The following is a 25,848-nucleotide window of genomic DNA, read 5'->3' on the forward strand; positions in this document are numbered from 1 at the left end:
GGATACTGAAATTACTGGACTTAACAAGACTACTGAAGATGGAAGATGGAAAATGGAACTAATAGGGATAATAGAACAATGGCTACTGAAATTACTGAACCTAACAGATTCTGATGTAATGGATTAATTGAAATGTTTATTTTGACTATGGTTATGACAACAAGATTATCATAATTAGTAATGAGATGGATTAATCGATATGCTTATCTGGAAAAAAAAATTGATAGATATATTTCTTAAAGAATTGAAACCTCTCTTTGACTTTTTGTGGAAAGAATAAAGTAATGTTTATGAGATTTGATGATTAAGTAAGATAACTACTGGAGGAAAGTGATTTTATAATATGACTTAAGAGACAGGATTGTTATATATTATAGACTTATAACTGATTTGATCTTTGACAAATGGGAAGTCAATATTTTACTCTTTATTTTTTATTTTTGTTTTTTTTTTCTTTTTTTCTTTTTGTTTGACTATTTTTGATTTTGTTTTTTGTCTTTGAATGTTTTATGATTTTGTCTTATATGTTTTATGAAAATCTGAATAAAAATTATTGAAAAAAAAAAAAAAGAACTTTCTAAACTTATCATGGGGCACTGCTTATGACACATAGTCTTGTGTCATCAGTTAGGTTCTTACAGTTCAGATAACTTCTTGAAATATAGCTAAGCAATAATGCTTGATCTTTTCTCCCTCTCCCATTAAATCAGTGTTTAACAACTGAGTACCCATGCAGCTGGAATACAGTTTATATGTTGTATTCATTGTGGAGCAGACATTTGTCTCTCATATGCAATGTGTTATAAATCAGTGGTTCCCAAACTTTTTCCCCCATGGACCACTAGAGAATTGCTGAGGATTTTGACAAACTATGGAACAGTGAGCCCAGTATGCTATTAATAACAGTGGTTCCCACAACACTAAAGGGTCCGTTTCCTATGTTGAGTGGAACGGACCTCCTGATAAGATGATAGGACTTGCCTTATGTGATAAGTTATTATTTATTTTTCTTGCATGTATATCCCACTTTTCTTCCATCATGGACCAGACCCAAATCTGCTTAGCTTTAGGAAGGCGATGGCCTCATGTGCCTTCAGACCATACAATACTACTTTCCCATGCAGTGCCAGTTATAAAATGAAAGACTGGACATTTATGCAACTGGCTGGATTTTCTTTATTTTTCCACATATGAAAGCTAAATGCACATTTCTTTTTTAAAGGTAAAAATAATTTGAAGTTTTGTTTATGAAATGTAAGAATTCATATATATAAATAGAAATCTTATTGTTTTTTAAAAAATCAAACACCTTTATAGAAAATGTAGAAAAACTAGGGGTGTTACTAGTTTTACTAGTTACTAGTCGTCAGGAAGGTGATTGTCAGTTACAGTCACAGGTGTTATTAAATTGACAATCACCTTCCTGATGACTGATGAAATATATAAGGGATTCATACGGTGAACAGGATCCTGAGGGCAAAGATGGTCTGGTTCACACACCACCATTTTTTGTTAACCCATGGTTGGTTGGTTTGATCATCCGAACCCTGCCAGTGACTTAACGATAATTTGTTTACTGTCAATGAAACATGATTGGAAGCCATTTTTTTTAGTGCGTAATGAACCTTGGTTTATTTTAACTATGGCTTGGCATAATATGCAAATCTGGCACCCTTATGTAACCATGATTTGTTAGGCTACCGCAGATGTTCAAGAACCCATGAAGATGCACAGCAAGAGCAGATAGAAAACAAAACAAACTTTGGAGAAACAAGCCATAGTTTGTTTGATTGTCTGTGGTACAACTTCTAGCTAACTTGTGGCTCATTAAACAAATCACAGCTTAAATCATGACTTAGGGTTATATGCAAACCAGGCCATTAGGACAATAACCACATCACCTCCCTGAAGCTTTTCCATCATTAGAGTTCCACACATTTGGAACCCTGTTGAGGGAGGAAGCCATTGAGAAGGATTTGGAATGGAGCAGTGATGGATGGGAAAGGATTAAACATTTACTCTCCCTAGTTGTTTCTCATTCTAAACTCTTCTCTCATGAAGATGCTTTAATTCTTAAATCAGCGGGGTTAGTGTTCTTGTTACATATGTTTGCATGTAACATGTAATTAGCCTCATATGTGTGCAGTTTGAATATGTGGCATCTGAATCATAGAATTATTTTTATGTATCATATCTTTTGTTTTTCTTTGCTAGCCACAGAACAATAAAGCTATATCTATGAGCCATGCTCTAGCACAAAGTCAAGTGATGTAGCCCTGCTGATTTCAATGGGCCCTACTTAAACACATGCAACTGTTGTGGTCATGCTCTTCTCTTTGTGGAAAGAACAGGATTGCTCCTTTAGATACTGCATTGGCTTGTTTGTGTGCTTAGGTCTAAATTCCACCCAGTCTCTGCCCATACTCTTGGCTCCCTTTCTGTAGGAACATGTTTGAGGAATATGAGCTGCTCCCCCTCTTTACTTAGGTCAATATCCTTTAAAAGTGCTTCACTGGAAGCATTCATTTATTTATAAGCCATAAATAGAACTACAGTAATAAGAGATGGCAACAAGGAGCTTAATGAGAAGAGACAGTTGGGAAGGAAAATGGGATAGGAAGAAAGCAATAAAGAGGAAAAGAATGTTCATTGCCTGGCAGGCACAACATATGTAAAGACACTGATTTGCATTATTTAATTTATTCCTTAATGGAGTTGCTAACTTTCCATTCTGATCTTTTTTTTTTTTTTTCATTTTGCATAAGTCTTAATGTTGCATGAGTTTCTATATTTGGAAGTGATAGGTAATTGTGGAGATCAAGCTGGTCTTGGGAGGGACCTTGTGATAAAGCATTCAATTAATATTGAGTGCCTAGGGTTTGTTTTGTCTCTTTTTTTCCCCTCAGAGAAATTACGTACATTTTCTGACATCATTCCCAATAAAAGAGTCTTTTAGCACAGCTGGGTTGGCAACTGAAACCAAAGTCTTAAAGGCCGTCAGGGGAATAATGGAATGATTGCCTGAGCTGTCCTCCCAGAAGGTCTTAGTTATATTGCCCCTTTTATTATGGTGAAAATGGAAGGCAAGTAACACTCTCATCTGTTTTGAAATCGAACACTAATTTGCGTAAATGATTCCGCTTTCACTAAGGTAATCTCTTTGGTTGATGTTTTATGTGAGGAAGATACAGATGCATTCAACTCTATTTATCATTCCCAGAGACCATATTTTAACTAAAACACTCTTTATCAGTGATAATGATTTATTGTGAGAGAACTTTGCTTATGAATCAAAGACAGAAAAAAGTGATCTTGAACTTCCTCTTTTTCTGGAGGTAGATCAGTCTGTACCACCATTTTGGAATGTAGGCTAAAAATATTTATTCCTGATAGCAACATATAGCTGTGAATAAGCATGGTATGTTGAAAGAAATAAAAAAGAAAGAAATCTTGCAGCCTGGTGATTGATTTGATTATACACTGATTCAGAAGGATCTGCTGTTATCTTGCTGGCATGCTAAAAACAACTGATCTTGTACAAGTACATAACTCTTGTTTATAAGAGAGTGTATAAAATGCTATGGCTGAGATGTCAGTCTGTTTATCCTTTTATTTGCCTTTTCTTAAATCTAAGATCTGAATGCAGATTTGTTAGATCTAGCACTTTTCACAGCTCACTTTGTGATGTGGCACATAATTGTTTTCTTAACTGATATTGGCACAGATGATTTGCTAATATTTTGAAACATTTTTTCTTTGCTGAGAGCAATATCATCTTGCAAAGCACTAGAAAAAATGTGGCAGCTGGCATCAAGTCAGTTTTATTCCTGCTTTGGCACAGTGTTTGGCACAGGTTTTTAAAATTAGACTTGAAAGGGCGAATTCTGAGATTTATTATTTAGCTTTCCCACTTAACAAACAACAACAAACCAGCAGTCTGTATGTAATGAACTTGTGAACATTTCTGGTATTATATGTTATTGATTTATTTTTAAAAACTCTGTCTTCTCTGTTTTTCAAAAAACATCACCACCACCACCTAAGCAGTGAAATGCTAATTACAATTAAATGCAATAAAATCCAATCCATATGCTAAACTGCAAGGCCCATAAATCTGTGAAGTAGTACATTGTCAGAGCTCAGCTCGTATATATCGGCTGAACAGAAAAACAAAAGACCCAGCAGCATTTATGAGATACTTGCAGTATTGGGCTGTGGTTTCACGTGAAAATAGAAGAAGCCAGCCCAAGAAAGTCCATTCTTCCCACCCACTCCCGCAAAAAGGATGGGTGGGTTAGAATGGGAAGAGGAATCCCTTAAGTATGTTGGAGTCAGGCTGTTGTACTTTATTTTAATACTAGCTAAATGGCTAGGAAATTTCACAGGCAAAATAGGGAGTGGACTATGCATGGGAAAGGGAGGGCCTCTTCCCCCTTGCATTGTCTCCTCACTCCATTCCATTCCCTCTCCCTCATCTCAGCTCCATCCTTTTCCTCCTGCTTCTCCTCTTGATCTAGCCCTTCCCATCCCCCTCACTCCAGGATGACCCCGTATATTCCAGCCGCTCTGCTTCTCACCTCTTCATGCTAGCCAGTCTCTCCTTACTCCAGCCTCTCTGTCATCCCTTCCTCTTTGCCTCGACCACAAGGGAATAAAACCTATAAGATGGAGCCATGTGCTTAAGAGAGTTCTGGTCATTTTCTTTAGGGCACTGCCATGCTACCAGGCATTGCTTCCTGAACAATTGAGCTGCAAAGCATTGTGGTCCATGGGCAAGTTGTTTATTTACCCGGACAGCAGCTCCCCCCCAGAGGACCGTATTGAGAACTGAGCAGGAGATTGTGGGCTATCCCCCCCCAGGATGGAGGAGAAGTTCAATTCAGTTCACATTTAAAGCCAAATCTATCAGATTTACACTTTTCAAAATAATACGAGAACCAAAACAGAACAATCCTTTGAAATTAGCACTTATCTGATTTTTGGGATGTGGTTGTCTGACCCAACAATGTTTACAAAAATGCATATATTAGAAGAAAGTATATATTCATGACAGAAAGAAAATTCAAAGGGACCTTGATAGGCTGGAGCATTGGGCTGAAAACAACAGAATGAAATTCAACAGGGATAAATGTAAAGTTCTACACTTAAGAAAAAGAAACCAGTTATAAGATGGGGGATACTTGGCTCAGCAATACGACATGTGAAAAGGATATTGGAATTGTCATTGATCACAAGCTGAATATGAGCCAACAGTGTGATGTGGCTGCAAAAAAGGCAAATGCTATATTAGGCTACATTAACAGTAGTATTATACAGCCACAAGAGTGGCTGTATACTATAGCCAGCGTGGGTTTTTCACATTCCGCAATGTTAAATTGAAAATACCCCCATGCCATTCTGATGCTTCCCATAAGCTCATTTCAAAACAAAACCTTACAAAACGTATAGTTCTGAACTCAGAAACGCTTAACAACCCTCTCAATTTTCATGGCGATACACAAAACAGTCAGAGACAATCAAGAGTTCAAAGTCTAAAAAGAGAGAAAAAAACTCCAGAGCCCATTTGGACTTTTTTCTCTCAGAGTTCTCATAATCTGTTGAAATTCATTAAAAATCAGCCATATTCACAGAATACCTGTAATCCTAATACTGACCTTTCCCCATACTCTGACCTTCATCTACTGCAGTTTAAAAGTAAAAAAACTGCCTGGCTGATTTTTAATTAATTTAAGAAATATTGGCTGGCAGCCTATGATAACGCGAGGCATGCTCAGTAAGAACCAACTGTCAGAATTCTAAAAGCCAGACTCACAGCTGCTGGGCTTGCCTAATCAGGGGGCCACACCCACACCAGACTTTGATTTCACTTGAGACAGTCATGGCTTCTCTCAGAGAATCCTAGGAAGTGTAGTTTGTGAAGGGTGCTGAGAGGAGACTCCTGTTCCACTGAGAGAGCTCCAGCGGCCAGACTGGTTTAACAGTCAGCCACTCTGATTGAAGGTCTGTGAGGGGAACAGGACATCTCCTATCAACTGTCAGCATCCTTCACTAACTACACTTCGCAGGATTCTTTGAGAGAAGCCATGACTGTCCAAAGTGAAATAAAGGCCTGGTGTGGATGTAGCCAGGGAAAGCTTTGGTTCACATTTGTGTGGGAAGCTACCTGTGCCTGCTGTGGAATAAAAAGGTGTGGGAAAGCCTGAAAAAGAATGATACTGTTCACAATGTTTTCCTTTTGGAAAAGAAAGGTGCTTCCCTTCTGCCCACCCAATCTCCTCCCCCTCCCCTCCCTGCCCCTTCCCTGGGTCACTGTTGGACTATGATCTGGGAGACCAGGGTTCGAATCCCCACACAGCCATGAAGCTGACTGGGTGACCTTGGGCCAGTCACTGCTTCTCAGCCTCAGAGGAAGGCAATGGTGAAACCACCTCTGAATACTGTTTACCATGAAAACCCTATTCAAAGGGTCGCCATAGGTGGGGATCGAGTTGAAGGCAGTCCATTTCTATTTTCAAACATGCTTGCATAGAAATAAATTCCACTGAACTCAAAAAGCATGCAAATGATCAAACCATCCCTCCCTTCTCCTCCCTCCTATCCCCTCTTGCCCCTTCCCTCCCCCGTCCTTTGCCCCTCCCTCCCCATCCCCATCCCCTTCCAATCCCCTCCTTCCCCTTTCCCTGCCCCATCCTCTTCCTCCTCCCCATGGTCAGTTTTACCTATCTTAAGCATTATAGCACGGAAGTAAATACCTCTGAACTCTATAAGCATGCAAATAATCAAACCTGCCATCCCCTCCCCCTTCTTTTGTCCTCCTCCAATACGCTCCTTCCCCTTCCCACTCCCACTCCTCCTTCCCCATGGTCAGTTTTTCCTATCCTAACCAAGATTGCATAGGAGTAAATCCCATTGAACTCAATAAGCATGCAAATGATCAATCCATTCTCAGCAAACTTGCACAGGATCCCATTTCTTATCTCCCGGATTAAAAAGCAGGGAAATTCACTAATTCACATGTTACCAAATTCTTCCAAGCTACACAGGAAGTGGATTGGACTGTGAAAGACCCACCCAAATGGTGTTTGCATTTTGACAAATTTGTAGGGCAGTACAATATCTCAGAGAGGAGGTCAGGTCTCCTGCTCCCCTGGTGCATTCACTATAGCTGCACAATTTCCCTGCTTTTTAAAGTTCGATAGAAATAGCTGCGGGCTATAGGTACGTTCTTAAACTGTAAGGTTTTTTGCCTATTAGTGAATAGTTTCCAAATTGCATTAATTATTAGTTCCCCTCTATTCAGCTCTGGTTAGGCCTCATCTTGAATACTGTGTCCAGTTCTGGTCTCTGCACTTCAAGAAGGATGCAGACAAACTGGAACAGGTTCAGAGGAGGGCAACAAGGATGATCAGGGGACTGGAAACAAAGCCATACGAGGAAAGACTGAAAGAACTGGGCATGTTTAGCCTGGAGAAGAGAAGACTGAGGGGAGATATGATAGCACTCTTCAAGTACATGAAAGGTTGTTACATAGAGGAGGGCCGGGATCGTTTCTTGATCGTCCCAGAGTGCAGGACACGGAATAATGGGGTTAAGTTGCAGGAAGCCAGATTTCGACTGGACATCAGGAAAAACTTCCTAACTGTTACAGCCATACAAACAATGGAACCAATTACATAGAGAGGTAGTGGGCTCTCCAACACTGGAGGCATTCAAGAGGCAGCTGGACAGCCGTCTGTCAGGAATGCTTTGATTTGGATTCCTGCATTGAGCAGGGGGTTGGACTTGATGACCTTATAGGTCCCTTCCAACTCTACTGTTCTATGATTCTATGACAATAACATACAAAAATGCATTGTACTAAGAGAAGTTACTAGCAAAGTGGGTACATTAGGCAAAACTGCATACAAAAATGCTGAAGAATTTTCATGGGGATTTTTTTGCTGCAGAAATGTGGAGAACTGAATTTAAGACTGGTAAATGAGAAACTGAGAAAACCAAAATTGACAGATCTTTCCATCCCTACACCCCCCCCCAATGATCTGCCATCATGCTTTGTTGTTATCAAGAGCTTCTGATGCTAAAACCAGAAAATCACAGCTGTGTTTCTGCCTTTGTGTTGAGCCCACGGCACTAAACTACAGGGTACCTAGGTTCTGGAGTTATGCTGCTCATTTGCTTCCAGCTGATCTGAAAGGACTGTGAAGGCTTCTGAATCAGACTGGATTTTGCCAGGGCAACAATAGTGATTGCTTTGTCTGTCTCCTTAGCTCCTGATTCCTGGCTTCTGACTTCTAGTTCCTGGCTCTCACACTGTGGCTACAGCTACGCACTAACCATTGCAAAGACTGTACTTCCTCAGTGTCCCCTTTGCCTTTAGATTGGCAATCGTCTGGAGGCCAGTGTATCAGCACCCCTCATATGCAGATTCAGCCTAGGGTCCTCCAGATGCTGACCCAGATCCTACCCTGTGACTAAGTCAAAAGCTGAACATCATTAAGTAGGGTAGCATCTGAGTAATATCACTGCATCTTCTTCTATAAATATAAATGTCTTTGCACCTACTGAAGAACAAATATTATTACAGCGTTTCCTCCCTGCTGATATCAGACTGTTCCCAGGTTTATTTTTAAATGTCTGGAAATTGTATTCAGGGCTTTTGCTCTATTCCACGAAGGAACGTTTGCAACAAGGTGACCTTTCATTTTTTTGTAGATGCATCTTGTCAAGATGAAGGTTTTCCGCTACAGTTCAAGCTGATATGGATCTTCGGTTCACCTCTTTGGCAAGAGGTCCTGTGTTTCTTTGTCCCAGGCTACCCTTACCTCTCTACTAATTATCCATGTTGAGGGCTGTTTTAATTGAACTTGTTTCTCCTGAAACTTATCTTTAATCCCAGTTCATTATTGATTTTGGAGGACTTCACCTCTCATGGTTTTTCCCGGTAATGAGTTAACCTTCTTGCCTGAAGGACAACTGAAACACACAGTGACATCTCTAATACTTTCAGAAGCATCTAAAGAAATGTCTTCTAAATGTCCGTCACACTAGCTTTTGCCTACTTTTAGTGAGCAGCCTTCTTGTTTTGCTTTCTTGAGCAAAATCCCACCTTTTGCCTTACATTAAAGACTGGAGAGGGAAGGATCTTCTCTTATTTTATAGCTGACTTTAAGGATTCCTCCTTCAGAGGATAGGGTATGATTGTCAATATGATACTGTCAGATTTGTTTTTGCTTTATTCGGTTCTTCTGTGAAGTTAAAAGTCCAACCATCTGTATCCAATCAAACTCAATAAATTAGTGCCAATAAAGTATCCATTGTGCTGTATTATATGAGATGCTGCTTTAGCCAATAAGGGCAGTTCAACTTGGTATCGCATTTGTCATCTTCGTCTCTTGATCGTAGCTGAGTGCAGACAGGGCTTATTAATCACAGCACCATGCTATACACATTTTTGTGCTGTGTCAATGGCAATCAATTTTTATGTTTCCTGTTCAATGACTGTATATCTCCTCTAGTAGATATTTCTCACTTTGAAATTAAAAATGCATTAGATAACCATATCGAATGTATTTAGCAAATCAGAGTAAAATTCACACAGGAAAACTGACAGAAGGCATCTATTTTTTCAGCATCTTGGGAACTTTTTCTTTGCCTAGTTCTAGAGTGTAATGTGTCAGTTTTTCAGATAAATGAAAGCAGATCGTGAAATTACAGGATTCTAAAAAGAACAATAGAGTTGCCCAAAGCTAAGTTATTAATATGCCTCACTTGTTCTAGCGGTCAACTTTGGCCTGATGAATTTGAACAAACTTTAATTCATATATGTTGTCAGCTAAGATGGATTTTATGGCATGTTAAATAATGCACCAGCAACCGTCTAGGAATTTAATGTACAGCTCCATCTTAAACATGATCATTCAGAAATAAAGCCCACTGAATTCAGTGGAATATTTCCTGACAATTATATTTAGGGACTCAGCCCTAGAGATTTACTTGAAAAATATCAAAATTCATTTTCAAGAGCTTGGAAACTTTGGCTACAAACCAGGGATGATCTTATTATCCCTCTAAAGCACTGTTCTTCAAACTTGCATCCCCAGATGTTGTTGGACTGCAACTCCCATCAACCCCAGCCAGCTTAGCCAGTGGCCAAGGATAATGGGAGGTGTAGTCCAACAATATCTGAGGACCCAAGGTTGAAGAACAGTGCTCTAAAGCATATGGATTTTGATAGTTCTAGCAAATCTAGGAGATCTAGTAAAATGGAACTTAAAATCCTGGGAGGAAACTGGCAGGGCAGATTTCAGTAATATTATTATAGGCAAAAAACCTTGAGGTTTAAGAATGTACCTATAGCCAACAGATATTTCTATCAAATTTTAAAAAGCAGGGAAATTGGGCAGCTATAGTGAATGCACTAGGGGAGCAGGAGACCTGACCTCTCTGAAATATTGGACTGCCCTACAAATTGGTCAAAATGCAAACACAATTTGGGTTGGTCTTTCACAGTTCAATCCACTTCCTGTGTAGCTTGGAAGAATTTGCTAACGTGCCTCTGAGCATATGGTGAGTGGTAGCAATACCTGCCATCTCCAAAGATGGAGAATTACATTTTTGTATGTTTGTTGGTGTTCTTACTTTGCTTCATACCTGTGTTACTGTTGTTTCTACAGAGAATCTAATCTAGAAAATTTGATTTCTCTCATTATTCATCCTAGAAACCTGTGTCAAATTTATTTTTATTAAGTTCAAAGCCTTTTTATTGGTCAGTGCCATATAATGATGAAGACAGCCTTTTGTGCTTCAAATCTGAGGTTATGTTCTATTTCTATTTTGGGTGCATTAACAGTTGAATCTGAAACTGCAGTTTGATGTAAAATCAGACTGATTCCAATATGGTGCTACTTCAGCAATGACTCTAGCTGTTGGAAAAAAACAAACTTAGCCTGCCCAAGATGCATGTTTTCAGCCTGCTATGTTTAAACCACTTCATTTAAGGCAAGGTGGGCACGGTCAATTAAAAACATACAGCACACCTAGCATTTTGCTAGAATATACATCACCTTCCACTGTTTTATCTTGTGCAAACTGAGACACTCCTGATGTCCACTGGAGACTATTCTGCAGAATAGTTAGTGCCATTATTCCACAATTATTTTTGGAGTTTTTTTTAGTGTAAATCTTGCAAAGTGTTGCTGTACTTCACGTATTCACAGAAACAGAAGCAAAAGAAAATGATTTCCTATAGGAAACTTCACTAAAATTGCAAAGGAAATCAGACATATTTAAAGTGACTATCTGAACTATGTCAACTGTCTTAATAATGTTGCTTCCTCCCTGCTAAAACAAGATCAGCACAGCACATGTCTTGTTTCTATTATTTGAGCTGATTGCAGGTGCACGTTTGATAGAAATATCTGTTGGCTATAGGTACATTCTTAAACCGCAATTAGTGAATATTAGTGAATTTCTTTGCTTTTTAATCTGGGAGGTAAGAAATGGGATCCTGTGCAAGCTTGCAGAGAATGGAGTGATCATTTGCATGCTTACTGAGTTCAATGGGAATTACTCCCCTGCAATCATGCTTACGATAGGTAAAACTGACCGGGGGGGGGAGAGGGATGGCTGGAGTGGGCAGGGAAGAAGGAAGATGGAAGGGAGAGGAGAGGGGAAGGAGGGGAAAGCCTGGTCTGATCATTTGCATGCTTATTGAGTTCAATGGGATTTACTCCTATGTAATCATGGTTAGCATAGGTAAAGGTGACCATGGGGGAGGAGCAAAGGAAGGGGAGAGGGAAGGAGGGGGTGGGTCAAAGGAAGGGGCAGGGTAGTGCAGATTTGATCATTTGCATGCTTATTATGTTCAATTGTATTTACTCCTGTGCAATCATGCTTAAGATAGGTAAAACTGACCAGGGAGAGGGGAAGGGGAGATGATTTGAGGGGGAGGGAAGGGGCAAGAGGGAGGGGATAGGAGGGAGGAGAAAGGAGGGTGGGGTTGATCAGTTGCATACTTTTTGAGTTCATTGGGATTTATTTCTGTGCAATCATGTTTGAGAATGGAGATGGATTGCGTTCAAGTTGATCCCAACTTATGGTGACCCTGTGAATAGGGTTTTCATGTTAAACGGTATTCAGAGGTGGTTTCACCATTGCCTCCCTCTGAGGCTGAAAGGCAGTGACTGGCTCAAGGTCACCCAGTGAGCTTCACGGCTGTGTAGGGATTCGAACCCTGGTCTCCCAGGTTGTAGTCCAACACTGACCCGGGGGAGGAGCAGGGAGGGGAGGGGGAGGAGCAGGGAGGGGAGGAGATTGTATGGATGGGCACTGGGCAGAGGGGAAGCCCCTTTCCTTTCCAAAAGGAAAACATTGTGAACAGTATCATTGCTTTTCAGTGTTTCTCCCACCTTTTTATTCCACAGCAGGCACATGTAGCCTCCCACCAAAATTTAAACTAAAGCTGTCCCTGGCCATATTCACACCAGACCTTTATTTCACTGTAGACAGCCATGGCTTCTCTTAAAGAATCTTAGGAAGCGTAGTTAGTGAAAGGTGCTGAGAGTTGCTAGGAGATGTTCTGTTCCCCTCACAGAGCTTCAATCAGAGCAGCTGACTGTTAAACCACTCTGGCCACTGGAGATCTGTCAGCAGAATAGGAGCCTCCTCTCAGCACCCTTCACAAACTACACTTCCCAGGATTCTCTGAGGGAAGCCATGACTGTCTTGCGTGAAATCAAAGTCTGGTGAGGGTGTGGCCACCTGATCAGCCAAGCCCAGCAGCTGTGAGTCTGGCTTTTAGAACACTGACAGTTGATTCTTACTGAGCGTGCCCGACATTATCCTCACTTCCTGGTCAGGGCCTTGGAGATCTTGTTGAGTCTGAAGGAAGTCTGAAGGAAGTCTGACTTTTTCAGGTTGATTATACAGCCATGAAAGTGGCTGTATACTATAGCCAGCGTGGATTTTTCACATTCCGCAATGTCAAATTGAAAATACCCCCCATGCCATTCTGATGCTTCCAGTAAGCTCATTTCAAAACAAAACCTTACAAAATTTATAGTCCTGAACTTGCTCAATAGCCCTCTCAATATTCATGGTGATACACAAAACCGTCAGAGAGAATAGAGAGTTGAAAGTCTAAAGAGAGAGGAAACAAACCCAGACCGCTTTTGGACTTTTTTCTTTGAGAGTTCTCATAATCTCTTGAAATTAATTAAAAAATCAGCCATGTTCACAGAGGACCTATAATCCTGTTACTGACCTTGCCCTATACTCTGACCTTCATCGTCTGCACTTTAAAAGTTAAAAAAAATGCCTGGGTGATTTTTAATTAATTTAATAAATCTTGCATTGAAAAACTTGTATGCCAGGGCAGATTAGTCCTGGCTGTGTTAATATTTCTTATAGATTGTGAAAGTGAACAAATAATTTCCAATACCATATTCTTGAAAATCGAAATGGACTGCCTTCAAGTCGATCTCGACTTATGGCTACCCTATGAATCGGGTTTTCATGGTAGGCGGTATTCAGAGGGGGTTTACCATTGCTTCCCTCTGAGGCTAGTCCTCCCCAGCTGGCTAGGGCTTGCTCAGCTTGCCACAGCTGCACAAGCCAGCCCCTTCCTTGTCCGCAACTGCCAGCTGGGGGGCAACTGGGCTCCTTGGGACTATGCAGCTTGCCCACAGCTGCACAGGTGGCAGGGCACATAACCCGTGAGCCACTCAGTGTGGGGGTGATCTTTAGCTGGCCCATGGTGTTGGCTTGTGTGCGTTGTTGTGTGAAACAGCATATATTACGTTGGAGTTAAGTTGAGCAAGAAACTTCTTCAGAGCATGTTAAGAGTCTTTATTGAAAGACATTAAGGCCAGAGGCTTAAGAGTAAATACATGTAGAGATTCTTCAGTCACCCCCCTTCTGGTACATCTCTCTCCATAGATAAACACAAAACACAGCCTCTCAGCTCAGAGGCATAATTCAGAAGAGAGAACAACACATGGACTCTGTTACAACTTTCCCAGCTGTTATCTCCCGTTACCATGACAACCTGTCTGACCTTCAAGTCTGCTCTCTCAGGCCAGACATGGCAGATAAGACTGCTTCTCAAAACACATGCTTGTAACTTTCCAGACCTGATGAAAATATCCTTAGGCAGTATGGCCTAATGCCAACACATGGAACCCAGGAGACACGAGCGGGGATTTGAACTCACAGACTCTGGACTTCCAGCCAGGCTCTCCTCCCTACTCTGCTATTTTTACGCTGGCTTAAAATGAATTTTCTTCCTTTTGAAGGTTAGCCAAAGTCACATTTATTCTTGCTGAGTCTGATTATCTTGGCTACCATCTTGGCTCATCAGAAGAGAAAAGGAATGTGATTTCAAACGTTACTGAACTAATTCTTTCTCTAGTTATTTATGGATTAGAATAAAGCCATACTTACACAAGCCTCTTAGAATTACTGCATATTTTTCATGCATACAAAGTGAAATATCTTCTGTTCTGGCTGTGAACTCATGTCATTAATGTAAATCTATTCTCCTTTGTACAGTGATCCTTCCCCTTTTTAGAATGCCTTGAGAAAAAAATGTAATGGTAGTCTCTTCCTGTGGGCTCACAAAAAAAGGAAAAACCTGGCTCACCAAGCTGAAAGCTTATTGGTTGAAATTTGGCATTGGGGATGTAGTTGTATATACAGTAAAGGAGAAAAAATAGTGGGATGTATACTTTTGCACCATTTATGTGCTTTACATATTGCACAGTATTCTACTGATGAGTGCTTCCTGGGTATTCTTAGTGCCAGATATAACCTTGTCAATGTCTGCTCTTCATTTTGTCACAGGTTCTGTGACTAGAGCCTGCAGGGTATCCTTTGATCTGGCTGTTTCTACACTTCCAAAGCCTATACAGATTTGCAGCTCTATGGCTTTTTTTGTATAGCTCCAAGAGACTTTTTTCTGTACCATAGAAAGTGTAGCCAGCAACTTATTTTTCATCCTATAAGCCCTGATCTCTGCATCCTCTCTGCCCCCACTTTCTACATTTGAGGACAGTGGAGTTTCATAATCTGTTTCCCAGTGAGAATGCTAGATACAATTCTCTCTAAATGATAACATTCAGTAATATCTAAGCTGCTGGCTGTGTTGCTCATTCTAATTTTGCTTCTGTACCATCCTTTATCTCTGGAATTGTGATCCTTTGTTCACTCATTTTTTACAGAGAATCTAGGCAATATTGTCAGATTGTAGCAGTCTGATGTTTTCTGTGCTATTCTTCTGTATTTTCCCCCCAACCTGATTTGTGGTCATTTTTGATGGCTCTAATGGCTAGTATACCAATCAGAGTTTTAGTAAATTATCAGAGTTTAGTTTAGCGTAGCTTGCTCAGCATTCTGTGCTGCGTGGGTGTGATTTTACCTGAGAAATTGAGCTTTTACCTTGCTTTCAATCACTCAGACTTAGACTTGGTTTCAAACTAAGAAAATACTACTTTATTAATAGAAATACATACTGCTGTTTCTACCTAGCTAACTAAGTGCTATTAATAGAAATACAGACTACTACTCCTGTCTAGCTAACTAAGTTGGAGTCTGCAATGGCCATGCTTGGACTTTGCCCCTCGTGCTGGAGTAGAGGAGACAGAAAACATGGCTCCTTCTCCAGTGGTCTGCAGAGAAGACAAACGGGAAGGTGAGTCAGAGGTGAGAATAGCTCCCTGAGACATACCAGTTTACACGGAAGGAAGACAAGACAGAAAAGATGATCACAGGTCAGTGGCAGCCTAGCCAGCTAGGAGGACTCTTTCTCTATCTCTGTCCCTATGCAAAGAGGACCAAATGGGAGTTGCTCTTGTTTTGCAGTGCCAGCCTTATGAAGTGTGGACAGGCAAAGTGCTGTTGAGGTGTTTACGGGTTCCTGTGCCTTAATTGACAGGTTCCTGTTTTCATCTTCTGCCCATTCTGTTGCTTCCTTTTGGTCCTGGCTGGGGGATCAGTGTGGACTAGCCTGTTAATTGCCCCTTGAATCACCTATCCTAATTGACCGAATAACGCTTTCCATTTTGCAGTATTACTGATTTTCTTTATTTTCTTCTTTTTCTTTTTTAAAATAGTGAAATAGCACTGTAATGTCTATAATTGGTGTAATCTCTATAGCAACCTCAACTCTCAGAAAAACACACATTTCTACCTCCCCTCCTAATTCGCTTGGCTAGGATTATTTGCTGAATAAATTAGGAGGGCTCTTTGGTGCTAGAAGCTGTGTGGGGTTTTTCCACCCTAACCAACGTACGATTTTCTTAACAAATGCATATGTGTTCTGCTTACAATGAATTGTTATTCCACAATACAAGAACTGCATTCTCCAATGTATTGCGTATGCCACACTGTCATCTCTGTTTGGAAATCATTGCCTTCACAGGGTCTGTGTAATTTCATTCTATGACAGAAGAAGCCACAATATATGATCTTTTGCAGGGATCAACTGATGGGGCTGGATTACTGGTTGTTTGGGGCAGAGGTGCCAACAGGATTTTCTTAGCCCAGTACACTATATGTGGTTTGGGCCTCCAACTCACTTGCAAACAAGGACATAGATTTACATCAAAATTTCATATGCTTTGTGCCATATGCAAATTTGTGTCCTTTTCTGTGAGTGGAGTGGAAGCCTCACAAATTAATCATTGGACAGACACATAATAAAAAGCCTGACCAACAGACTGTGAACAGGTGGTGTTTCCCATAAATTGCATTTCCATACTACAACAGGCTTAACCTGTTGAAGTTCTGCCTGCCACACAGCAAGGTGCCTTCTCCCAATACCAACCTTAAACCAAAGCCTAGGCTGCAACCCTATACCCACTTACCTGAGAGTAAGCCCCATTAAACACAAAGAGACTTACTTTAGAGTAGACATGTACCCAATGATTCCCAACCTGAGGGCTGTGAAGTAATCCGGGGGGCCGTGAACAGTAAAGAAATGAATTATTATTATTATTACTTTTAAAGTCTTCATTCCCTGGATGCTGTCTCCTCCCCACTGCCACTGCAGACAACACCCCCCCCCCGCCTTGCTCCAAACGACAGGGGAGGACTTTTGCTGAAGTGGCAAAGCGTGTTTCAGGCATGCCGAGGGCACGAGTGTGCCTGTAAAACATGTGGCAGATGCCAAAGGAGGCTGAGGGTGGAGCTACCAGGAAGAAGAGGGGATTACTGTTGCTGACTCACATCTTCTCGCTGCTGACGACGCCCTTGCTCAAAAAGAGAGGAGAGGGCTTTTCGTGAAGCAAAAAGAAGCAAGGCTGCAAGGAAAGGCTGCTTTCCCCCTGCCTTCCTGGCAGCAAGCCTGCCTGCCTTTCTTGGCTCCTGATGCACTGCCAACTCCTTTTAAAAATTATTCTTATTTGCAAGGCCACCCAGATTTTGCCTTTGGCCCAGATAGAGCCAAGGAGCAGCGAGGAAGCTCAGGACTTGCTCACCCCCGTCTCTGAGGCTTAGTGTGTGTGCCAGCATACCCTCTTTCTTCCACCTACATTCTGCCTCCCCAATCTCTTTCTCCAAGATGCTGCAGCAGTGGAAGTCTTCCCCCCTCCCACGTGCCGAAATGCATGCACGCCTGAAGATGTTTGCAGGACAGGCAAGTGTATGTGTGCATGTGCGCCCTGATCCATATTCTGCTCCGCTCTCATTCCCCAAGTGTACGCTAAGTCATCAGTTCTGATGATCATCCCAAGGCCTAAAAGCACTAACTAATAGTGTTGCCGGGTCAGAAGCATCCCAAAACCTGAGATTTTAGGGGCGGGCCCGAGTGATGTCATGGGGCGGGCCCAAGTGATGTCACGGGGGGGGCCCAAGTGATGTCATTAAGCATGATACATTAAGCATCAATCACAGTTGCTTGGAGCGTACAATTAAAAAAAATCTGACTGGAAATTAAGCTAGACATCTTAGCTAAAATATGGAGCCTGGGTAGGGAACATTTAATCTAGCCTACTTGCTTTCGGCAAGAAGGGTTTAAGTGGCTTCAGGCCAGTCCAGTCACCAGAAGGTCACTGTAGGAAGAAAGGAGCCTAGTGTTGTGGAGATGTTATATGGGAGCATTTGGGAGTAAAGATGGATGCCCCTGAAGGCTGCAATTCTAAACACACATACTATGGGACTAAGCCCCCATAGAACTCAACAGTACTTACGTCTGAGTAGATATAGTTTGGATTGTGCTGTTGGTAAAGCTTGACTTGGGATCCTCTGCAAAGACATCCATCTCCAAGCAGGGTTGGCAACCCCCTGCCTGGAATGCTCTGCCCTTATCTTTTAATGTGGCTGCTCCAAACTTCTTTACAGATTTGACCCTTCACTTCAGAAAGAGGTCTGAGAAATGAGTAAGAGTAAGAAGATTCTCTACCATTTCTGTCTCCATAGATGCCCTCATCCTTCCCCTGCGCCCAGCAGAAGCTCTGGACTGGATGGGATGCACTGGCATCTCATAGAGGACACCCTCCCCTTTCCTGGGGTATATGATTTGTCCTGGCCCAGAGCAGAGTTTGGGGTGGGCACCCCCAGTTACTTATTTTTTCCTGTATGTTTTGGTCTGCTTTGATTTTACATAGATGCCCTCATCCTTCCCCTGCGCCCAGCAGAAGCTCTGGGCCAGGCAGGACGCAGTGGCATCTCATAGAGGACACCCTCCCCTTTCCTGGGGTATATGATTTGTCCTAGCCCAGAGCAGATTTTGGGGTGGGCACCCCCAGGTACTTATTTTTTTTGATTTTATGACATCATTATGTATTTATGATAATATCAGAAGCCTGATGATTCTGATTGCATAAATGTATTGTTATTCTTGATGGGGAGAGTCCCCCGATCACAGTGACATATCATACAGGGTACCCCAACATATATTTTGGGGTTTAGAGACATGTTAATTTTAGTTTGAAGTTCCTGTAGTTGTCAACTCTTCTTTTTTAGTGTTTTGAACTTTCAAGCAAATAAGGAACTGGGAACTAGGAACCAACTTCAGCATTGTATCAGTTAAATAGATTAAACAGTCGTGGGGGGCGGCTGATGTTTTGGTGTATATCTTGGGAACCAGACCACCTAGAAACTTATTTTTTTTTAAAAAAATTGAAGCTGAGAGTCCAGAGATTAAGGGGTGCTAGCCGGAGAGCCGGAGGGCCCCCCAAAAAACTGGAGCCTCCGCCGAAAAACTGGAGACCTGGTAACTCTACTAACTAACCTCCTCAATCTATCCACCCTTTTCTCTTCACAATCTAGCATTCCTACCACAACCACATTGCTGCTACTTCTAGACAACAGTGCTGAGCTAGATGTGCTAACAGTATGACCTGGTGTAACATGCTGTCAGTGTATGCCCAGAGGCACATGTTACCAAATTCTTCTAAGCTACAAAGGAAGTGGATTGGACTGTGAAAGACCAACCCAAATTGTGTTTGCATTTTGACAAATTTGTAGGGCAGTACAATATCTTAGAGAGGAGGTCAGGTGTCCTGCTCCCCTACTGCATTCACTGTAGCTGCCCAATTTCCCTGCTTTTAAAAGTTTGATAGAAATATCTGTGGTCTATAGGTGTGTTTTTAAACCGCACGTTTTTTTGCCTATTAGTGAATATATTTTTATTTAATTTTGTAACATCTCATACGAATCAGAAAAACTGAGTTTAGTTTTAATATGAAATGTATTAGAGGCTTGCAGATGACATTTTTTGTAGTGCTATTTCAGTGACAGTTATTTAACATTTCACATAAAAATTATGGATTTGCTTCCCAAGAAGTACAGGGATGCCGTGTAAACTGCAGTAATGTTTGTAACTGTCAATTATACAAAAATAATATTTCCTGATTTATAATGAATTATCTTGCATTTTGAGGTTTATAATTAATATAATCTCAGTAAGAAACCTAATTCTTAGCAAAACAAAAATATTGTCAGTTATGTCTACATAGGACTTGTATTAATGTTTCTATTTCTGAATGAATTGCATGCAGCCCAGTTCTATGCATGTCTGTTAAGAATTACTGAATTCAGTGGGACTTCTTTCTAGATAAGAAAGCATTGGACTGCAGCCTTCATTACTTTATTTATTCTAGGGGTGGCTAACCTTTAGCATCCTCCAGATATTGCTGGCCTACAACTCCCATGCTGGTTAGGGCTGATGGAAGTTGCAGTCCAAAAAACATCTGGAGGGCCACCTCTGCTTTACTCCATATTTAATACCTGAGAGCTTTAAGCTTTAAATCAGTTGTGTACAACAGTGTGCATCAGTATTGTCTTTGTTTGTGATTAAAATAAAAAGCTTTTCATAAGTAATATTTTTGAGTTATTCTGCAGCTGAGGTTAATTCATAATCTGTTAGATCCTCTTTATCTCCTTGCCATGTAAAAAGCTTTATACATCTATCAAGCTTGGCCCATCGTGCAGCAAAATACTATCATTTCCACATTAGTTCGCTTATCCTCAGAGTCAGGCAGAATAGTATAATATAAAGCAAAGAGAGGTTTCAAACTACCACATTTCCTGTGAGTGTTCTTTTGGACCCAATAAATAAAACTTAATTATATTTATTGTGTAACGTATTGCTTTCTCTGTGCTATTTCAAAGTATACAAATTTGGTTGTCCACTTCTATAATAGAAGGCTGCCTATGGAACTGATAATTGCCCAATTTTTAAGAGGCTCTGTTTAGTGCCCCTCTCCCTCCTGCAGCAGCAGCAGCAGCAGCAGCAGCAACAGCACCTCATTATGCAGAAATCCTTTCCTGAAATGTACCGCTAAAGATTGCAGGTGGGAGAATTCAGTTTTGAATGCTTCTCTATATTATACAACCTAATGAGATGGAATCTGTCACAATTTTAACAAAAAGTTGTCACCAAATATGGAAAAGAACACAATGGCCCACAAACTGGAAGTGTTCAATATACATCATAATTCCAAAGAAAGAGGAGCCCAGGGAATGCAGTAATTATCACACTATTGCCTTAATATCCCATGCAAGTAAAGTAATGTTCAAAATTCTACAACAAAGGCTCTTACCACATATGGAGCAAGAAATGCCAGATTTTCAAGCTGGATTTAGACAAGGAAGAGGTACCAGAAAAAATGCAAACATATGTTGGATAATGGAACGGACCAAGGAATTTCAGAAAAAAAATCACCCTGTGTAGATTACAGCAAAGCCTTTGATTGTGTGGTTCATGAAAAACTATGGAATGCTTTAAAAGCAATGGGGGTGTCACAGCATCTGATTGTCCTGATGTGCAACCTATACTCTGGACAAGAGGCTACTGAAAAGACAGAATATGGAGAAACTGATTGGTTCCCCATCAGAAAGCGTGTGAGACGGGTGTATTTTATCACCCTCTTTGTTTAATCTATACGCAGAACATATCATACGGAAAGCAGGATTGGATCAAGATGAAGGAGGTGTGAAAATTGGAGGGAGAAATATCAATGATTTAAGATATGCACACAATACCATACTACTAGCAGAAACCAGTAATGATCTGAAACTAATGCTGATGAAAGTTAAAGAGGAAAGCACAAAAGTAGGACTACAGCTGAATGTCAAGAAGACTAAAGTAATGACAACAGAAGATCTATGTAACTTTAAAGTTGATAATGAGGAGATTAAATTTGTCAAGGAATACCTTGGCCCAGTCATTAACCAAAATGGAGACCATAGTCACGAAATCAGAAGAAGGCTAGGACTGGTGATGGCAGCTATGAGAGAACTAGAAAAGATCCTCAGATGCAAAGATGTATCACTGCACACTAAAGTCAGGATCATTCAGACCATGGTATTCCCAATCTCTATGTATGGATGTGAAGGTTGAAAAAAGCGGATAAGAGAAAAATCAACCCATTTGAAACGTGGTGTTGGAGGAGAGCTTTGCGGATACCATGGACTGCGAAAAAGACAAATAATTGGGTGTTAGAACAAATTAAACTAGAGCAATCACTAGAAGCTAAAATGATGAAACAGGTTATCATACTTTGGACACATCATGAGAAGACCTGATTCACTAGAAAAGACAATAATGCTGGGAAAAACAGAAGGGAGTAGAAAAAGAGGAAGGCAAAACAAGAGATGGATTGATTCCATAAAGGAAGCCACAGACCTGAACTTACAAGATCTAAACAGGGTAGTTTATAACAGATGCTATTGCAGGTCGCTGATTCATAGGGTTGCCATAAATAATAATCAACTTGAAGGCACATACAACAAAACAACAACAACAAAGATTCAATAATAGTAGCAGCAGCAGTAGTAGGGAAGCACTCAGTCATGCAACCTCCTGCCTGCAGTCTGACGTGGTGCTGTCTAAGCAGCAGTAGTATAGTGGTAAATTCAGAAGTGCAGGACCCCTTCATGATTGTCATGCCATGCCCCTCACAGCCATGTCCCCTCCCTTACTTGTTCTCCATCATCATCGTCATACTCAGTCCTTCGTGCATGTGCCTTCTCCCACAACAACAGATGTCCCTAGGAGCCAATCAGTGCAAAAGGGGAGTGTGTTAGCTAATGAGAAGAGACTTCTCAGTGGCCAACTCACCTCCTTTCATTCTTATTGACCCCAATCAGCAGGAAAAGAAAGCAAAGCATGTTAGAAGACTCTTCTCAGTGGCCAGCACACTCCTCTTTCATGCTGATTGACAATTAGGTGCTGGAGACATAGGGACCTGGCTGGAATCTTGCTCTCCAAAAGATAAAAGGTCTAAGAGCACCTGAGACCCTGGATGACTACACCTTTTGCTAGTCAGTGGCCGCTGGTGCCCATTGGGACTGGTGGTGCCCAAAAGGCAAGGCACCTGACTGTATGTGGAGCCAAAGTCAGCGACAGGCAGAGCCAACTAATTCTGTTGTCCCCATCCTCTTCCCTGCTGAGTTCTAAAAGGGGAAACTGCGACTAAGGAGGAGGAAACTGAGAGGCAGTGTCACCCCCTAGACTGGTTGTAAGTAAGAAGGCAGGCAGGTGGGGGCTGACTGAGGGCAGTTTGAAGTTGGTAGGGCACTGCTCCACTTGCCCTAATGGACCAGCCTCCAGTGTGTCTAGGAACCATTTATTGTGTAGTGAACTAGACAGGCTACATCTGTATTCCTCCCTTAGGCTACTATGCTAACAAATGTGAAGGTGCTGTAATATACAATGGAACATAGGAAGCTGCCTTATACTGAATCAGACTATTGGTCCATCCTAGCTAAGTAATGTTAACACTGACTGGCAGCAACTGTCCAGGATTTCAGGCATGGTTCTCTGCTAACACTACCTGGAGATGCTGGGGATTGAATGTGGGGCCTTCTGCATGCAAGACAGATGCTCTACCACTGAGCTATAGCCCTTCCCCTTAATGCTTCCTTTAGAAGAGGATTTGTATACATGTTTAAGGTAGCAGGTTCCCATGATGTGAGTTACTACAACTCCCAAGTATATATGCCCATAACATCTCTCTCTCTCTCTTTTTAAGAGATTCTTGCTAAATCAGGCCAAATTGTTACCTTGTCCCGCACCCTGTTCCCCACAGTGGCCAACAAGATGCCTACGGAAAGCTCACAAGAAGGACATGAATACCAAAGACTGATTCTCCTAGGTACCTTGCCTCTCTTATACTGGCAATATATAGTCATCATGGTAGCCATTGCTTTCCTTATCCACCATGAATGAGTCTAATCCCCTTTTAAAGCCATCTAAGCTGGTGGTCACAACCGCATCTTTGTTACTTGTATATTTTGCCTTCCTGATAGAACTCAGGATGGCATGCATACAGTCTCATTCAGGCACTGACCAGACCCAGATCTGCATACCTTCAGCAAGGTTGCTCTATCGTATGCCTTCAGACTATGCCCCCGTGCATAGGATCTCATGTACTTACTGGACTTCTCCCTTGTCTGCTTTTCTTAATCAAATGCCCAGATCAGAGAAATTGAGCCAGTCCAGTCACAGAGGCCTCCAGGAAAAAAAAGTTTGAAGTGATCCTTGGCTGCCTGTGCAACCATGGGGAAATAAATGTGTGTGGAAATGTAATGCTTTATTTTCAAAGCTGCAGAATTTCATTTTTATACTGCTGCCACTTTTCATTGCTCCACCATGCAGACAAGGCCCTTGAAGTTTTCCTCTTCCTTCTGTTGCTTTTGAGTTCCTCTCTCTGGCACTTAACAAGCTCCTGCCTCAGCTCAGCAGCTCCTAAGACTGTACTGTAAAATACTTTATAAAAACCTTCTAGGTTCTTAGGCGCTCTGTTTGAATTTTGTTTTATGGACCGATTTAAACCCTTGCTTAAGCCTCGTGCCATCAGAGCTAGAGATACGGCTAAATTTATGCTGTCATTTATCACCTTTTTTAGTTCAACACTTGAAAGCACTTTTTTTCTCATACACATTGCTTCAGGTCTTGCATTACGCTGTAATAATGTAATTCTATTTGCTTACCATCTGCAGTTTCAGGAATAGATTGGTTAAAGGGATGACAAGTTTTAGCTCATCAAGAATGGTTTGTTATGCCATAGTTTATTTTGAACGTGGGGTTGCTTCAAGACTCTAGGGCACAAAAGCAGTAATGCTCAATCCAGACTAGCAACGGCAACAGTCTGGTCCATAAAGGAGGTCTGGTTAATTGGACACACACAGAATATGCAAGGTATGGTGATGTGATAAGACAAAGACTTGCAATATGGAGGGGGAAGGAGTTTGCTTTGCTTTCGGCTGTGATAATATTGCATTGCATTGGGATGTTACACATTTTTATTTCCTTCCTCTAAATTTTGGTAGTGTTCTTCTGTAAAAGTCCATACTCCCCCCCCTTGCAATCTCCCTGTACATAATATAGTTTGAATAAAATAAATACTGCAACAATTAAAGATAAACTAGGGTAATCTTGCTGAAATGTATTTGTCCTTAAAACATACATTTATATTGCTGGCTAAGTAGCTAAAACTTGGAAACCCTAATTCAAACTTTAATCTGCCAAAAACACACAGGGTTTTTCATGTGCTGAATCTGCCTCTGTCAGCTGGCATTGCTAGCAAGGATGTCATGCTTAAGGTTTTAGAGTCTGAAAGCAAAATATTTGACAACCCAGTGTTCTTTCTCTCTGTGTGTATTCTGGAGAAATGTTTGCTTCAAAGCCTCTGTGACACCCAGCACAGAGACAGAATGCCATATTCTGTTGATAATCTGCACTCTGTTACAACATCTGTGTGAGTCCACATCTCACAGTTATTGAAGACCAGTGAATGCTTTTTATAATTCACGAACTGGTGGCAGAATAAAGGCTGCCTGTATCATAACTAGGGTTGCCAGGTCAGAAGCATCCCAAACCCTGAGATTTTGAGGGCAGGCTCTTGTGATGTCATGTGGCAGGTCCAAATGTTGTAATGGGGCAGCCCCAAGTGATGTCATGGGGCAGGCCTGAGTGATATCATTAAGCATAATACATTAAGCATCAATTGCTTGGCGCATACAATTCAAACAAAAACATTTCTCTGATTGGAAATTAGATAGAAATCTTAGCTAAAAGATGAAGCCTGGGTAGGGAATATTTAATCTAGCCAACTTGCTTCTGGCAATAAGGGTTCAAGTGCCCTCACCAGAAAGCCATTGTAGGAAGAAAGGAGCCTAGTGTTGTGGAGATGTTAGATGGGAGCACTCAGGAGGAAAGATGGATGCCCCTGAAGGCTGGAATTCTAAACACACTTACTAAGGAACTAAGCCCGATAGAAAACAGGACTTATTTCTGAGTAGATATGGTTAAGATTGTGTTGTTGGTAAGGCTTGACTAGACTCCTCTGCAAAGATATGCATATCCAAGCAGGGGTGGCAACCCCCTGCCTGGAAAGCCCTGCCTGC

At 41.3% G+C, this 25,848-nt stretch overlaps 1 protein-coding gene across 8 annotated transcripts in view; it reads left to right on the forward strand.

Annotated features, from left to right (window-relative positions):
- The window catches only part of THSD7A (thrombospondin type 1 domain containing 7A), a 421,600-nt gene that overhangs the window by 193,719 nt on the left and 202,033 nt on the right, over positions 1 to 25,848 (forward strand). The window contains exon 1 of one of the 8 annotated variants that reach the window (XM_061586310.1): positions 23,521 to 23,594. The exons of the other annotated variants lie outside the window; for them this stretch is intronic. Within the exon in view, the coding sequence (XP_061442294.1) occupies positions 23,540 to 23,594 (55 nt within the window). The 5' untranslated portion in view covers positions 23,521 to 23,539. Of the gene's footprint in view, positions 1 to 23,520; positions 23,595 to 25,848 lie in introns of those variants that run through there. 8 annotated transcript variants of the gene reach the window in all.

The sequence above is a fragment of the Rhineura floridana genome, chromosome 10 (genome assembly GCF_030035675.1).
Source record: "Rhineura floridana isolate rRhiFlo1 chromosome 10, rRhiFlo1.hap2, whole genome shotgun sequence".
Classification (NCBI taxonomy): Eukaryota; Metazoa; Chordata; class Lepidosauria; order Squamata; family Rhineuridae; genus Rhineura; species Rhineura floridana.